The sequence below is a fragment of the Maylandia zebra genome, linkage group LG19, assembly GCF_041146795.1.
Source record: "Maylandia zebra isolate NMK-2024a linkage group LG19, Mzebra_GT3a, whole genome shotgun sequence".
In the NCBI taxonomy this organism is placed as follows: domain Eukaryota; kingdom Metazoa; phylum Chordata; class Actinopteri; order Cichliformes; family Cichlidae; genus Maylandia; species Maylandia zebra.
This window is the reverse complement of record NC_135185.1, coordinates 31,154,989-31,169,585: the sequence shown is the minus strand read 5'-3', so window position 1 is coordinate 31,169,585 and position 14,597 is coordinate 31,154,989. Positions and strand designations below refer to the sequence as shown.

At 44.9% G+C, this 14,597-nt stretch overlaps 1 protein-coding gene across 5 annotated transcripts in view; it reads right to left on the bottom strand.

The window, feature by feature from the left end:
* Window positions 1-138: 138 nt before the first annotated feature.
* The window catches only part of LOC105941220 (inverted formin 2), a 14,480-nt gene continuing 21 nt past the window's right edge, over window positions 139-14,597 (bottom strand). The window contains exons 1-23 of one of the 5 annotated variants that reach the window (XM_014410228.3): window positions 14,382-14,597; window positions 10,445-10,855; window positions 9,763-9,878; window positions 9,520-9,679; window positions 8,750-8,783; window positions 8,325-8,466; window positions 7,988-8,120; window positions 7,184-7,765; window positions 6,646-6,791; window positions 6,448-6,509; window positions 6,270-6,372; window positions 6,077-6,162; window positions 5,880-5,980; window positions 4,548-4,618; window positions 4,358-4,465; window positions 4,185-4,255; window positions 3,964-4,084; window positions 3,685-3,849; window positions 3,331-3,433; window positions 3,072-3,224; window positions 1,964-2,788; window positions 1,619-1,672; window positions 139-911 (exon numbers count right to left, since the gene is read on the bottom strand). The exon at window positions 14,382-14,597 is cut by the window's right edge and continues 14 nt beyond it. In XM_014410228.3, coding sequence (XP_014265714.3) covers window positions 1,620-1,672; window positions 1,964-2,788; window positions 3,072-3,224; window positions 3,331-3,433; window positions 3,685-3,849; window positions 3,964-4,084; window positions 4,185-4,255; window positions 4,358-4,465; window positions 4,548-4,618; window positions 5,880-5,980; window positions 6,077-6,162; window positions 6,270-6,372; window positions 6,448-6,509; window positions 6,646-6,791; window positions 7,184-7,765; window positions 7,988-8,120; window positions 8,325-8,466; window positions 8,750-8,783; window positions 9,520-9,679; window positions 9,763-9,878; window positions 10,445-10,841 — 3,732 coding nt within the window. In that variant the 5' untranslated portion in view covers window positions 10,842-10,855; window positions 14,382-14,597 and the 3' untranslated portion in view covers window positions 139-911; window position 1,619. The other 4 variants (XM_014410230.3, XM_014410227.3, XM_014410231.4 and 1 more) reach the window with 4 other exon arrangements.

Below are 14,597 nucleotides of genomic sequence, written 5' to 3'. Positions count from 1 at the left end.
CACCGAGATAACAGTTTTTACACAACCGTCACGAAGGTGGAATTGCTTAAACATTACTTTTTGAGGCTTCTCTAACCGATTCAGATTGCCTCAATACCGCCATCTATGCGAATCAGACGATCAAAAACAGAACAGACGAACAGTATCTTCAATTTTATTAAAATATACCCAACATTAAAAGTTACAGTCCATTCTCGCTCTCCTTTATACGCATATATCCTGTCGCAGATCATTTGATTAACAAAGAAATTAAGACATAAGATTTGTATTATTTTATGATTCAATATCTCAAACCAAACACTGCATCTTTTTATGGGTGCTGCAAACATAAACAAAGCTTATAGCAAAAACACATTCACTGCATATTACAACAATTATACAAACATAAAGAACATTTAGCTTTTTTTCTCCCCCTCAAAATAGTCCTCATAAACACAAAAACCCTCCAGTTTACATAAAGTGACTCGGTAACGTGAAAACTAAGAGGAGAACTAAGGCTGATAGAGCTTTTGCCACTGTGGCACTCTCTTCCCCAAACATTAACTGCAGACTCAGTCGCTGTTTAAAAAAAAAAAACAACAACTCAAAACTCATCTTTTTAAAACTGCTTTTGGTTAATTTTTTGCCTGTTTTATTTTCTCTTTTTAAATCTTTTTATGACTTGTAATCTTATGTGCAGCACTTTGTGATGCTGTCTTGAAAGGTGCTATAGAAATAAACATTTATTGAAGAAAAAAAAAAAAATCCCAGCCTCAGATGTGGTCGCTCTTCTTGGTCAGGATGAGGCTTCACAGAAGACTTCCACATCCTCCAATCAACATTATGGAATCCCAATAAAATAAACTGTTCTGAACTCCTGCTCGGAAGTCAGCATTTTCTTTTCCCTCTCGATTTTCTTTTTCTGGAGTCACCTAGAGAGAACAAATGCTCAAATCAATAGTGCGAATGAAAGCGTGTACTTTAATACCTTTCACAGTTATTTCTGTAAGCGACACTGCCGGCTCAAAGGCCCTTGGCAGAGAGGCGCTTTGCTTGCAAACACTATTATTGGCTTAGAGATGCCCAGAGTTTGAGTTAATTTTTTTTAATACATTTTATATCATGTACAGTATGTTTAATTAAAGTTTAATTAACAAAACAGCTTACAAGAAGCACACGAGACTGTTAGCAGGTTAAATCGTTGCAGATTCAGAGAATGGACAAGAATATATGGAGGAAGAAGAAGAGGACACAAAAGTGACAGCTTTCATGAAATAACTGTCCACAATGGCTTCACAGAGACTCCACAAACGGCGAGGCTGTTTGAGATCAGAAAACTTAATTTCAATAGATTAACCACTAATTAAAGATGAGTTATTATTGCACAAGACAATACTTTTATTTTGCCCCCCGGCTCAAGTTTAACAGATATCACAAACCCCAAGAGTTTAGCCCGACAACCAGCTAAACTGGGAGAGCGTTAAGAGAGACGGCCGTGTGTTAAAAGTCGGACAACACAGACAAATGAGATCCAGATTCCGGTTAGACCAACAGATGACGTGTTATTTGGAACAAAAGCTCTGACGATGATTGAGTTAATTTCCGGCTTACGGTTTGCCATCCCATCGACTTGACCTACCTCACTGCAACACACAGCCTGTTTTATGTTTAGTGTGTCCTTTCCCACTGTTACCTTGTGTTTCAGAACGGAAAACAGAACATTCAAACAAAAAGGGACCACAGGTTTTAAAAAAATCCATTCAGTATTCAATCTTCAAGACAAATGCTGCACGCTGCATTCATACTATTTAATTTAAATGATATGTATTCATGTAAAATATTTATGCACATATAGTAAAATAGCCCATACATAAGATATAAAATGTTAAATGGAATAAAAACACTAACAGAGGATTCGCTTTAAGAAACGTCAAGAGGCTAGCATTCCAGAGATGGCCTTTATTGAAGTGAATGGATAGGTTACCTTGATTACTCTTCTTTTTGTTTCGTTTAAAGAGCTTCATCTGTTTCTTTGGGTCTGGCTTAAGGGCTTCGGACACAGATGCCAGATCTTCTGGTTCCAGTGCATCTTGGACGTCGCATTGCACGATGCCTTCATCGAGCGTAATCAGGCTCTTCTTGGGGTCTGCAAGTTTGCAACTATCGACCTCGTCTTGGCCAGACGTTTTCGCCCCCGTGTACGCGGTCTCCTCGTGCCACTTCTCTTGCCCTACAGTCTCTGGTAAATGGCTTGGTTTATTAGTAGTTTTTCCTTTCCCCTCTCCCATAATATCGCTTTCCATGCTCCGCTTTGTGTCCGTATTTGGAATTTCTTTGACATGAACGTTTACGCTAAGATCCGTTGGCTGCTCGGGGGCCGGGCTGGGTGTGTCGTCAAACGTAGCCTCCAGCAGGTCAGAGTCTGAGAGGGATGAAGGACTGATGACGCTGGTCTCTGCTGAATCTAGTGAAAAGCCATTTGTGGGGAGGCATGGTTGGTGGTCCCCTTTAACCTGAGACTGAGCTTGAGTCACATCTATGGGTGATGCTGCATCTTTCTCTGGCTGCAGAGATGTAGGTCTTCCCAGGAGTGCCGCTGGAGCTGTCTTTCCTGGGAGTGTGCTTGGAGGTGCGGCTGTGCCGTCGTGCACTGCATTCAGCTGAGGAGCCGGCAGAGTCTCTTCTGACGGGCTTATAAAGCCGTTCACCTCGCCCGTGCTGTTGTGGCGACCCTCTGTCCGAGACGCGGTAGGAGCGGAAATGGTGGCCATGTCGACGGCTTCTTCGCCTACAGACTTCACACTTGATCCTGGGGGACAGAACAGCCGATCAGTTAACATCTGAAGTTAGGGGATGTTCTGCAGCGAGCAATGAGACAGGACGACTAGAGGCTCTCCATAAAAAGAAATGCTCACATGGGCTCCACAAAGCAAAAAACAAAAACAAACAAAAAGCAATGGCGCTAACTTAGCGAGACGGGAGGCGGTGCAGAAGCACAAATAATCCAACAAGGCAGTTTTGTGGCTCACGGTTAAGCGGATCAGGAGCGGAGCTAGGAACTGCGGATGGAGACCACGGCCTCGTATCCTTACCATGTGGGCAGGTATCCCTACGCATTTCACTAGAAGGGAGGCTTTCCGAATCGCACCTTGGCCGGGTCTTTCTGAGGCTGAAACCTTTTCTGATGTCCGCCAGGAGGTTTTCTATGATGCAGCCGTCGTTCTGCGGCACAAAACCTTTCTTGACTAAAAAGAAGGGCACAAAGAGGACATGGGAAACACGATAGTCACATCACATCTTGTTCAAAATTTTCTAGTACAGTAGAAGAACACAGCGCTCTTCACAACTTACTTATTTTCCCATTCTCTCCTTTCTGTCTCTTGGACTCTTCCTCTGCCAGCTGCTTCTTTCTCTTCTCAGCCTTGGCCACCTGTTCTGTCCGAGTTTTGTTTTCCTGTTATCATTAAGGAAGGATTTCACTATCTCGCAAGTACAAAATGTACATAGCAGTTTGTCTTTGTGTCATTTGGGCCGTAGCATATTAACATGTCTTAGTTTTCCACAGTTTATTGATACAAATGTTACAAACAAAACACTACCTCCCACACACAAGAGGAAGATTTAACAGTGCCAAGTACACACACACACACACACAATCTTAAGATTGTCTCATAATGCTTGACATCAACCAAAGCGGCCTCTGACCTTCAGCGCCTTGATGAAGAGTCCTCGGAAAGTCCTGATGGTACCGAAGAGTTCCTCCAGTGACAGCTGATTGGCATCTTCACATAAATAGACAGCCAGTTCACCCTTTTTCGTCTCAATCGCGGCGAATCTCTCATTTAATTCTCCGAACAACTCCAGATTTGCCTGCAGCAGAGAGAGAGAGAAGCATTTGGGATGTGGATCCAGCTGCCAAGAAAACAGTGCCGAGTTATGCAGTTTTGCAGCCATTTGGAGAAAAAGCAAAGATTGACATTTTACCTCGAGAACTTTTGCATACTGCTCCTTCACCTCCTCCGCAGAGTTGGAGACTTTCTTGGCTGTCTCATTCAGCCGTTTGAGTAACGCACTGGCTTCTGACTGAACAGAGTCCAGGTTAATTCTGAGGAGCAAGGGTGACAAGCGCCAAGTGTTAGAAATCTTTGACAAAATAGTTGAAGAAAAAAAAATTAAGACTAAGTTTGCATGAAAGATTTCCATACCCTGCTGCCTTTTCACATATGGCTATTTCATCCGGTAGAGCCAACAGCTCTGGGTGGTTTGCCTCTGCTTCCTTTGCAAAACAAGCCATGCAATGGGTGATTAAACAATTTCATGACTGAGGAGAAAAAAACCCCCAAAAGACACTGCAGTAGCTGCTGGCCGGTTTGCGTACCTCCAGGATGTGATGAAGCAGCGTAATGCGGCTCTTGTTGGCCTTGGTTTCTGTGAGCTTGAGCAGGGAGCTAATCTTGAACCCCTCGGCGTTCCCAGTGTGACTTCCCTGAAAGTGGACCAGTGATTAAAAATGCAAACTGTCTAAATGTCAGCTCAACTGACGGAGAAATGAGGGATGAGGTTCTTACATAGTTGAGAAAATTTCCCACGTCGAGGATGAGCCTGCAAAAACTGGGCATGAGCGTGCTCGTTCTAAGAGCTGGGAAACCAGTGACATTGTGTTATAAGACATATAAGACATATTTTAAGCTAGCCAATTAAAACAAAGTTCACCCTTAATCAAATTTCCTTATTTTTCCACAATCAGGCCTGTTGTGCTATTTTCATAAATGATGTCCCAGTTATTTAGCAAATAGACAAGCTTCGTTGTGCAGGAACTTTTTTCTTGCTTAAGTGAATGCATCGTCATCACTGAACAGAAGGAAGCCCACATCCATCCCCACGTGAAGCATGCGCCTGTGACAGATAACAGGACGTAAACATTAATGATACTCCTCTCACCTGGGCTGTAATGCCATCTACTCGCATTAAGCTGGTGGATATATTCATCCATCTACTCAATTTCCTTCCTCCCCAAACCACTGCCTTATCCTCTTCCTGAGGCACTCCCAAGCCAGCTGACACACATAATGTCTCCAGTGTGTCCCGGGCTTTCTCCCTGTTGGATATGCCCAAAACGTCTTCACCTAGGAGGCGACCGGATAGCATCGTAGTCAGACACCCACTCACCTCAGCTGGCTGTGGAGGAGTGAACGCAGATGACTACGTTCCTCACCTGTACAAACAGTGCTCAGTCATGACAACATGATGCGGATGGACTAATCAAGCTGACAGCTTCGCCTTCACACTCAGCTCTTTCTTCACCATAACAGACTAACACACTGCCCGCATCACCGCATATCGTGCAGCAAATCCATTTGCCAATCCTGCACTCCTCCACTCACGAACTAAACCTGTAAATACGTGAACTCCTCCACATGAGACGATAGCTCAGCTCCACCCTTTTCCTGGCGGAGGATCGTGGGCTTCGCTCTGTCTCACTTGGCTTCAAGCCACCTCGGAGATGGATGTGGTGGCTAGAAGTGCTCAATAAAACACACATTGTGCAAAAAGCCAGCATGATTCGGAGAATGCAGAGCCAGACACCCTTCCAGGTGTAGATGGCTCGGTAAAGAGAGAAAATAGTTCCCACACAAAACTGCTCAAAATAAGAATTATGGATTTGGTTTTTTTTTTGAGTAGCTGCATCATGATTTCTGGAAAGAGACGTTGCAGTTGCACAAATCCAACATTTTCTGCTTTGAATATCCTCAAGGCAAGTGCCATGTGCTTTCATTGGAGTCAAGAGTTCAACAGATACACTGATGAAAAGCCAGAAAACTGATTTTAAGGTGAACCCCTCCCTTAAGAATTATAGCTGAATGCATGCGAACACAGGTGAGGGACTAAGGTTTACTTACAGTGGCAGGCCTCCTCCATAAGCTTGACTTTAGGTTTGAGCATCTCCAACACTGATGCAGTTTCCTCGCACAAAAGCATGCACTCAATCCTCAACTGATAACTGAAGAGAAGAGCGAGAAGAGAAGAAGTCACGCACACGGCAGCCACGCAAGCAACACTTAAAGCAGAAATAAACTTAAAAGAGGGGGGGGGTTACCACGGCACAGTAAGGAGAGCGGTGTAGAAGCGATCGACGTTTGCCAGCTTGTCTTTCTCTCCCTGGTAGGACTTCAGATTCTCCATCTACGTGAAAACACAAAGCACTGACTCAGACAAAGCACCATCATTCTCAAGCAGGGCCTTAATTGGCAGATAAAAACACTCGAGGTAAGGATGTTGGCAGCACAAACCTCATGCTTCTCTGGCAGGAGCTTAAGCAGCTGTTTTAGCACCTCCACGTCAAACCGAGTCCGATCCCCACTCTGGATCATGCCCACAAACTCCTCGTTTGTGCTGGACGGAGAGAACATAAAAGGTAGAAGCACGAGCAAAACGCATCAAATCACAAAAATGTGTTTGATATCTCACCATTTGAACTGCTTGAGGAATATATTCACGTTCAAGCTTTTCTTTGGGTCGATGAACGTGATCTATAAAAAGGTGGGTGGAGAAGGGGGGTGTAAGAGAACAAAAACAGGATTACTGATTGTTCGCCTCTGCTTATTAGCAGTGTTTTTCTGAGTGTTTCTGCTCCGAGGAGCACCGTCGAGAGCTGACCAAGCACACCTCTTTAGGCTCCTTCTTGACAGGAGCAGCTGCCCCCTTGTCTTTGTGTTCGGCCACCGGGAGGCAGAACAGCTGCTCGATGCTGCTGTAGTCGGGCTCGTGAGGAGGCGGCTCTTTCTGAACCGAGGCCCACATGGAGTGACCATCTGTGTGCACGAAGGAAAAGAGTAACCCGTCATGAGCTTGTGCGGCTCCACTTTTGTACGGACATTGTGCCAAGTGATCATCTCTCTCCTTCCAGAAACTTGAGGGAAGCCTTCGACACCCACATTAATTAACACCCAATTTTGGATGGTTTAACAACTCGGAGCGCTATTCATGTCAGCGCTCCACTCCCATCAACTGTCCACTACACAGATGGCAGCAGCCAATGCCTTTGCTTAAATTCCTCATAATTATTGCTATTTAAAAATGTGGGACCTATACTGTATGAGCTGATAATACAGATTTATGCAACAGAAGAATTAGTATGAGATTTGACAGTTATTAAAATTAAAATAAAAAAATTTTAAAAAAAATGGAGGTTTTATCCGCTTACCAGTAACAGTGCGAAGTTTCTGCCAGTTGAGCTTCTTCATCCTCAGAGTGGGACAGCGGCTTGTCTTTGAGGGCGCGCTGCAGCCCAGGGCCAGGCTACTCTGGGCCACAATCATGCCTGTTGGAGGTGGAGGCGGAGGAGGCATGCCGGGTAAAGGTGGAGGCGGTGGTGGCCCACCACCCATCCCTGGTAAGGGCGGGGGAGGAGGGGGGACCCCTGGTCCAAAGGGCAGAGGAGGTGGTGGTGGTGGTGGGGGAGCCATTCCAGGCAATGGAGGAGGTGGCGGGGGACCAGCAAACCCTCCAGGTAGCGGTGGAGGAGGTGGCGGCGGTGGTGGTGGCGGGCACTGCTTAGAGGGCGGTAGAGGGGGTGGTGGGGGTGGCGGTGGAACAGAGGTACACAGTGGCCTTTTAGGGGACGGTGTGCTTTTGTTTGGCTTCTCCGTGTACGGGTGATCCAGCTCCGTCTGCACAGCCTTATCCACTTTGACCCGCAGTCCGTCCACCTCGTGCCGATCGTCGCAGCTTTTTCTTTTAAAAACCATCAGCCGCTGCATGATCTTCTCACAGGACTCCATCTGAGCTGCAGCACAAAACCAGAAAACACACACACGATGTGAATTAGCTTCCCACTCTACAACAGAAGCTTTCAGCCATCCTAACACCGGCTCCCTGCCTTTCATCTCAAGGCGCTCTATATGCCTGAATAATCACTCGTCTTCACCATGTGGCCACTAAGCAGCCATTAGCCTCTTTTAAAGTGTTGATCTGGAGTGAAAGCATTGTTGCTGCTGTGCTAACTCACAGTCCTGGGTGAGCAGTATGGCTCTGTTAGTGATGGCCTCCAGAGCCAGCCAGATGTCAGGGCGCCCTGGTCCCAGCACCAGCAACGTCTGCAGGATGGACAACAGCTGGAGAGAGGCTGGGGAGCTGCTCACCTGCACACAAACACCCACAAGAACATTAAGCTTGATAATTTGCACAAGGATAATAAGGTATTTTAATCTGTAGCTTATTAACAGATCCCTCTCTTTACTGTGACACTTCTGAGAGAAAAGCCGCATTCATGCAGTGTTCTGCTTGATGGACTATATTTTTTATTAGGAGGAGTTGACAGAGCCATTTCAATAAGCTTTTCTCACCTTGTTAAAAAGTGTAGTAAAAACCTCCAGGTGATTACTCATATCAATGCCCCCATACACTCGCAGGAGCTCTTCCTCATCTTCAGCCATCGCCTCTTCAAAAGCTTCGCACTGAATAATCAAGTCTTCATCCTCCTGCTCCCTGCAAACGCACACACGCGTATTACAGTCATAGCTCGGGTCATAGTTTAGTTCAGTCCCATTTTCAGTGTTTTTTCCTTAAAACGTTCTGACAAGGACCTTTGATCCAATTTATGCCATTAATGGAAATACATCACAAAACTATTTTTCTAAAAGCACCATTTCACTTGCGGTGATTATAGCTTTTAAAAAGGAACCTTTAAAAATGTACCTCAGCGACTTTATTGCGGAAATTAAGAGGCTGAAAAAAATAATCAAATGTGAACACCAGAAGGATGGCTCACCTCAGCTTTGGCAGAACATCAAGTAACTGAAGCCCTGCAAGCAAAATAACACAAAATGACACAGCTCCGAGTAAAACAACAAGAAATCATGAAATGTCTTACAAACAGTGTCTCCTGCCGCCACACAGGACTATATGTTAGTTTGGGGGGAAATTCCAGGAAGTCACAGGTGAACAATCAGAAAGGAGGCGTGGCCAATCAGGTGGCTGATTGGTCCAAACCAATTGGACCAATCAGGTGGCTGATTGGTCCAAAACTAATATGCTGGGGGAGAGAAGCTATGGGATATTTCTCAAACCATCATGAATGTGGTGCTCTTCAGGAAGCTTGGCGGTTAACACTTGTTCCTCATTTAAAATAACTGTTAACTTAGTCAAAGGTTAAACCAGTGTTTGCACAGAATATACACTAGTGGCCCTCAGAGGAAACGGCCTACTCTGCATTCAAGGTTTAATGCTGCCCAATTATTCTGAGAGTGGTGATATTTTCATTTCTGCTGATTTGTGGTGCAAAATGAATGAATTACACCATCTAATAAAGGCTTGAATTTATTTATTTTTTAATTCTCAGGCATTTTGTAAAAGTGAGAATGAGGCCAGGAGACCTATTCTTAGTCAGACCCAGTGACAGATATATTCGTATGAGCGCTCCTGCCCATGGCCTGCTTTCCCCCTTTGTATTCACTTTGAGCTAACAGTTTACCCACAGCGTCACCTTTTCCTATAACAGGACAGTAAAGGAATTAACTGTTGAGGAGCAGCCAAACCTACCGATGAACTCCTTTCTCATCCTATCCCGCTGCCTGAGGTCCTCTGTCCCAAAGATGAGAGCGTTGATGACACTGAGGAGCGTGACCATGTAAGGGACGTTATCTGTGGCCTGGAGCTCGTTCATAATCACGCTGAAGCGATACTGCTGTGTCTTTACGCCCTGAAGGAGAAACCACATTTGAGATGTGAGAGGAAAGTCAGAATGGAGCTCTGCTAACTTTTCTACAGGTTTAATCTGCTTGCCTTGTAATGTTCCAGGGCGTCAAGTGCCAGCCGATGACCGTCCAGAGAGAACATGCTGAGGGCTGCAAGAAGCTCAAACACCTGCTTCTTCACCATGGTGTTGGAGGTGTCCAACGCTGTGTAGCATAATGATTGCACACATCAGCAAAGGATGAATTCTCCTATTTTCCATATCAGTTTTCCTTAAAATAATTCCCCCGTGTCTACTCTTTCCGCTTTGTGTCCAGACCTAAAGTAAAAGGATTGTTTTGCCGTCTTTGAGGCAACACTACTTGAACTTTGCCCTCTAAAGATCTGTTGCTGTACTGTAGATAAATATGTGTCTGTAGGTGGGGAAATCCAATATTCACAGCACACTGTCACATTACAAATTCAGGGATGTCCCGAAGCGACCCTTAATGACTCATGTCTGCATGTTAAAGCTGAGGACATGCCTGGAAAATTCAGCTTGACAGAATGAGTCACAGAGAACCCTTTAATCATGTGAGCTATGACCACTTTAACACAATATTACAAATGTTACATAAAACACGAAAAAAAAAAGGTCAAATCTCCTGCCATTAAAGAGGAGACGGCTTTATTTGAAAGAACTTTTAACAATGAAATATCTGGAACGTTTATTTCCATGTGAGACTGAGCAGAGGCATCAACACGACACTGGGAAAGCGCATTTGTGGTCAACCTTGGGAGAGCTTCCGAATGTATCCCTCGTTTTCTATGATGAAGTGAATCCCCGCCGTCGAGTTCATCACTGCTCGGACGCAGCTGACGCAGGTGAGCTGCAGGAGAGCATCTGCAATGCGAGAGCATCCGCGCCCGGAGAGACGGTCCAGGGCCTCCAGGAGGAGATCCAGCCCGCTTAACTCCAGGAACTGCACCATCCATGTCTGATCGCTGCCTTCCAGGCGACGCTTCAGCCCAGAGTAGTTGACGACAGTGGGGACTTGGAGCAGTCTGATGCACAGCTCTGGATCAGAATTCTCCAGGTTGGCTTCCTGCTGAGTGTCAGAGTCCTGCGAGGAACCCAGGCGATCCCTGACCGCCGCCCACTTCTTTTTCCCATCTGATTTTCCAGACATTGCTGCTGTATAAACTGCAGGTGGGGAGAAAAAAAGAGAAACATTTACAGTTCTGCAAGTGCTGTACAGATGAAGCGAAACAGCTCTCAGGAAATTCTGCAAGTTGGTAGCGTGCAGATACCGCCTGCCTGCTTGCGCCGACATGCTGTAATCTTGTGTGGCAGAGGGCTATCATTGTTATCCAAACCACAGAAAACAGGCCAAAACTATTCTTTATCAAAAGCAGAATGGAAAACGACAGCTTTGCACTTTAGAAACGAGTAAAAGATACGTCAGCGGCCATCACCAGCTCTGCCAAACATTCCATCTTAATCCTGCTTGAGCGAGTCTGACTGCCAGCTCATCAGAACTCTGCACAAAGCCAGGCTTGATGCTATTTGGATAACCTGTTCAGTATTTTCAACAACAATAAATTAAATGCCAAGTTAGCTGGAATTAAACTGCAACGTTTGGGAGGCGTGCTTGTGAAGAGCTGATACAAAGAAGGAAGCTCACGCACTGATGGGCACACACGATCCCTAAAAGTCGCCTTTTTCTGGTGTATTTTCCCATCAGTGCAATCCCCACTTTCACCAATCCGTCTCAACCAGAGCCTCGAAATAAATAACACAGGCACATTCCTACACACGGAGAAAGTCAACAGGGTAAGAGTTTAATCCAAAAAAGGGGAAAACTTTGCCCCGAAAGTCTAAAAATACTTTGTTTCCAAACTTGAAGTTGCAATATTAGCTGCTCCACCACAAGAAGGCTCCTGTGTCCCCAGTTGTTGATTTTACACTTGGCACGGAAAGGATATACAAACGAGACAACGGAGCGAGCACGGAGAAACAATGCAGGGCAAAAAAGGTCAGGAAAGGAAAACGGCCAGGAAGGAATTCCAGCCTTCACCAGTCCTCTTTATCAACCTAAGCAACAACATAAGGCTCTGCTTTCTGCATGTTAGATGCTCTGTAAACGAAACTGCTTGCAAATGTCTTCGCTGACTCCTATAAGTGGGTATTTTCTCTGAGAACAAAGCTGCTGTCTTGTGAAACATCCTCCAAATTGAATTTCAATCCGCTCTGCGGAGTCAAGGTAAAAATGAAGCCTTTCTTTTCTCACTTTTTTTCTCTCCTGGCAAAGCATTTGTCACTTCTGACTGCAGCATTTCAGTCCTGCTGCCAGTGTGAGAGTGTTACCGTGGCAGCAAGCAGCCAGACAATGGTCTTTTACAATAGGCCTTCTCAATGCTCTTCAAAGGGCCGTGTTCATCAGTCACAAAATGGATGCATGCTCCCTAACCCCCTTCCTCCTCCTCTTTCTCAGGCTAATAAGACTTATGGCCACTAATCCTTTACACACTTTCTGATTCAGAGGTACAGCTTGCTCTCATTTCCAAAGTAACTGGAGAACAAAAGTTGCAAATTGACGCCTGTAAACGGGAGAATTTTCACAGTCATGAATACTGTGAAGTTACTGGGAGTCATTAAAATGCGCTGAGAATTTTGTTAAGTGGATTCCACAGCTGACTCACACACTTCCAAAGAGAGGCTGGTGTGTAGAAAAAGTGTGCCGCGACTTGGCATGACTTGGCAGCACAGTTTGGGAACTTTTCAGAAGGGAAGGAAAGGACTTTCCTGGGAGAGGAAGCTTGGCTTGTGATAAATACACTGGTGGTATGACAGCTCCAGTTCCTCCTTTGATGCTTTAGTTTCATTTCTAAGGAGTGCTTTCCGACTTAAGACACATTCTATCCAAGCACAAATATCTGGGCTACATGCTGAGCAACATCAGAGATGATGTGTAGGGAAACAACACATGCAATTCAAAAATGATCGTATAGTACAAAAAGTCTGAAATCAGTAAAAAGGCTGCTGAAGTTTCACATAAAAAGTGCTCACTTGGTTGATCAGGTGACTAAGATGCCAAAAGACGGTGTCAAAACAGCGTCATTAGTGTGCCCAAACATCCTGCCTGGAGAATTTCCACTGTGTCATTCCACTTTGCTTTCTCTGCACTTTCCTGTGTGCTCTCTACTCCTCTATCAATTAAAGCCAACAAAAAGTCTATACTTGTTTGCAAGTCATACACCCACCCACCTGATTAAATCTACAGTGTTGATGTCAGACACAGGCCCTCCAAATCCAGCATTTCTCAATAAAAGAAATCAGTGCTTATCAAGACTTATTCATTCGTTCAAATTCAGATTTCTATTTATAGAAAATTACAGTTTTTTTTCTACTTCAGACACAAAGCTTTTAGATGCCAACCCAGAATCTCCCTGAACTCCCGTTTCCCATTACCTGACTGATCAAAAGCCATTCATGCGCAGTAGATAAGCAACTATAAAGGAACAACAAATAAAAGGAAAAAAGGCGACACACCTTTTAGTGGTGCATAATAAAAAGAAAAGAAGTAAGATAGCTGCTTAAATTCCTATGTAGATCTAGCAGTTTAGTTACGTCGAGTGATCCTCTGGTTAACTGCTCCTCAGCACTAATGTTTGCAGCATATTCTTTTCTGCACTCCTCAAACATAAGCCGCTTTCATTTTCCGACCTTGTCTGCCAGAACATGTACCACTAATAGCAGGCTGATTCACTGCATCAGGACAAACCTACTCACCGGTCCTCTGGTTTAGCCGCCTACACAAGCAGCCCACTGCTACAGTACAACCTCAACACTTGTGAACATGCAGGGACATCTCCACTGACTTATTTCCTCAGAAGCATATGCACAGATTCTGTGTGCAGGGCCATGTATGACAGTAATCACAAACAGTAAATAAACAATATACAGTCTACTGAGACACCAGATTGAGCAGAAATTGTATGAAATTTGAGACTATTTCATTTAAACACTGAAACTACGGCTGAAATCACGTAAATCCCTTTATGGATGATGTTAATTAGAGTTTGAGTATTTACAAATAATTAAGCGTTAATCCACACTTTAATAATCTTGTTGCCCCCCCCCACTCTGTATTTACATAATGATTATTGCAGCAGAGCACATCTGGTGCTCGTTTAAGGAGCATCCACATCCACACCTCCTCTGATTGTCTTTCCGCTTTTCGAGGGAGTGACAGGCATGCCTGTAAAGTCTTCAAGCGCATTCTGGAGTTAAAACGCAATTCAGTGTTAGTGTGGCCCCAGACTGACCGTGCACGTAACATCGGCATTTTTGACTAAAGCCACGCGTGACAACCCGCGATGTCCAAGTTACAGCCTTGAAACTGCAGCTGGACATTTTTGGCCAAACTGTTTTGTTTTCCAGCCTTTCAGCCTCTCTGGCAGCGCGGCTTTTAAAGGGACAGCCTGTTACTACCTCCACACTGTCACTTTGAGAGCCTGCATTGCACACTGCTCCATTATTACCGACCGTTTGCGCTGCGATTTCCCCACATATCAGGAAACATAACGGGACTTAGTCACCTCAGAGTGGCGAGAAAAACACGCAAGAAAACACATTGATAACAGCATCTACCGTCACATCACATATAGGCGCTCAAAACGGCGTCGCACTATTACAGATCACCTATCGGCTGAGTGTGATGCCTTACCTGCCTTTATTCCATTAATATAACTACACCTCAAAAATCGCGTCCTCGGCAGTGTCTCGTTTAGGGGGGCGCTTTGCAGTCATCCAGACTCTCATTACTGAGGAAAAAAGACGAGACGAGGACCTCTAAAATATCGGCACTGTGCGGCAGGTCAGTCCTTCATGGTATGCGATGGTCCCTTTCAAGTCGCTACAGCCCCTCTGCTTCCACACAGTT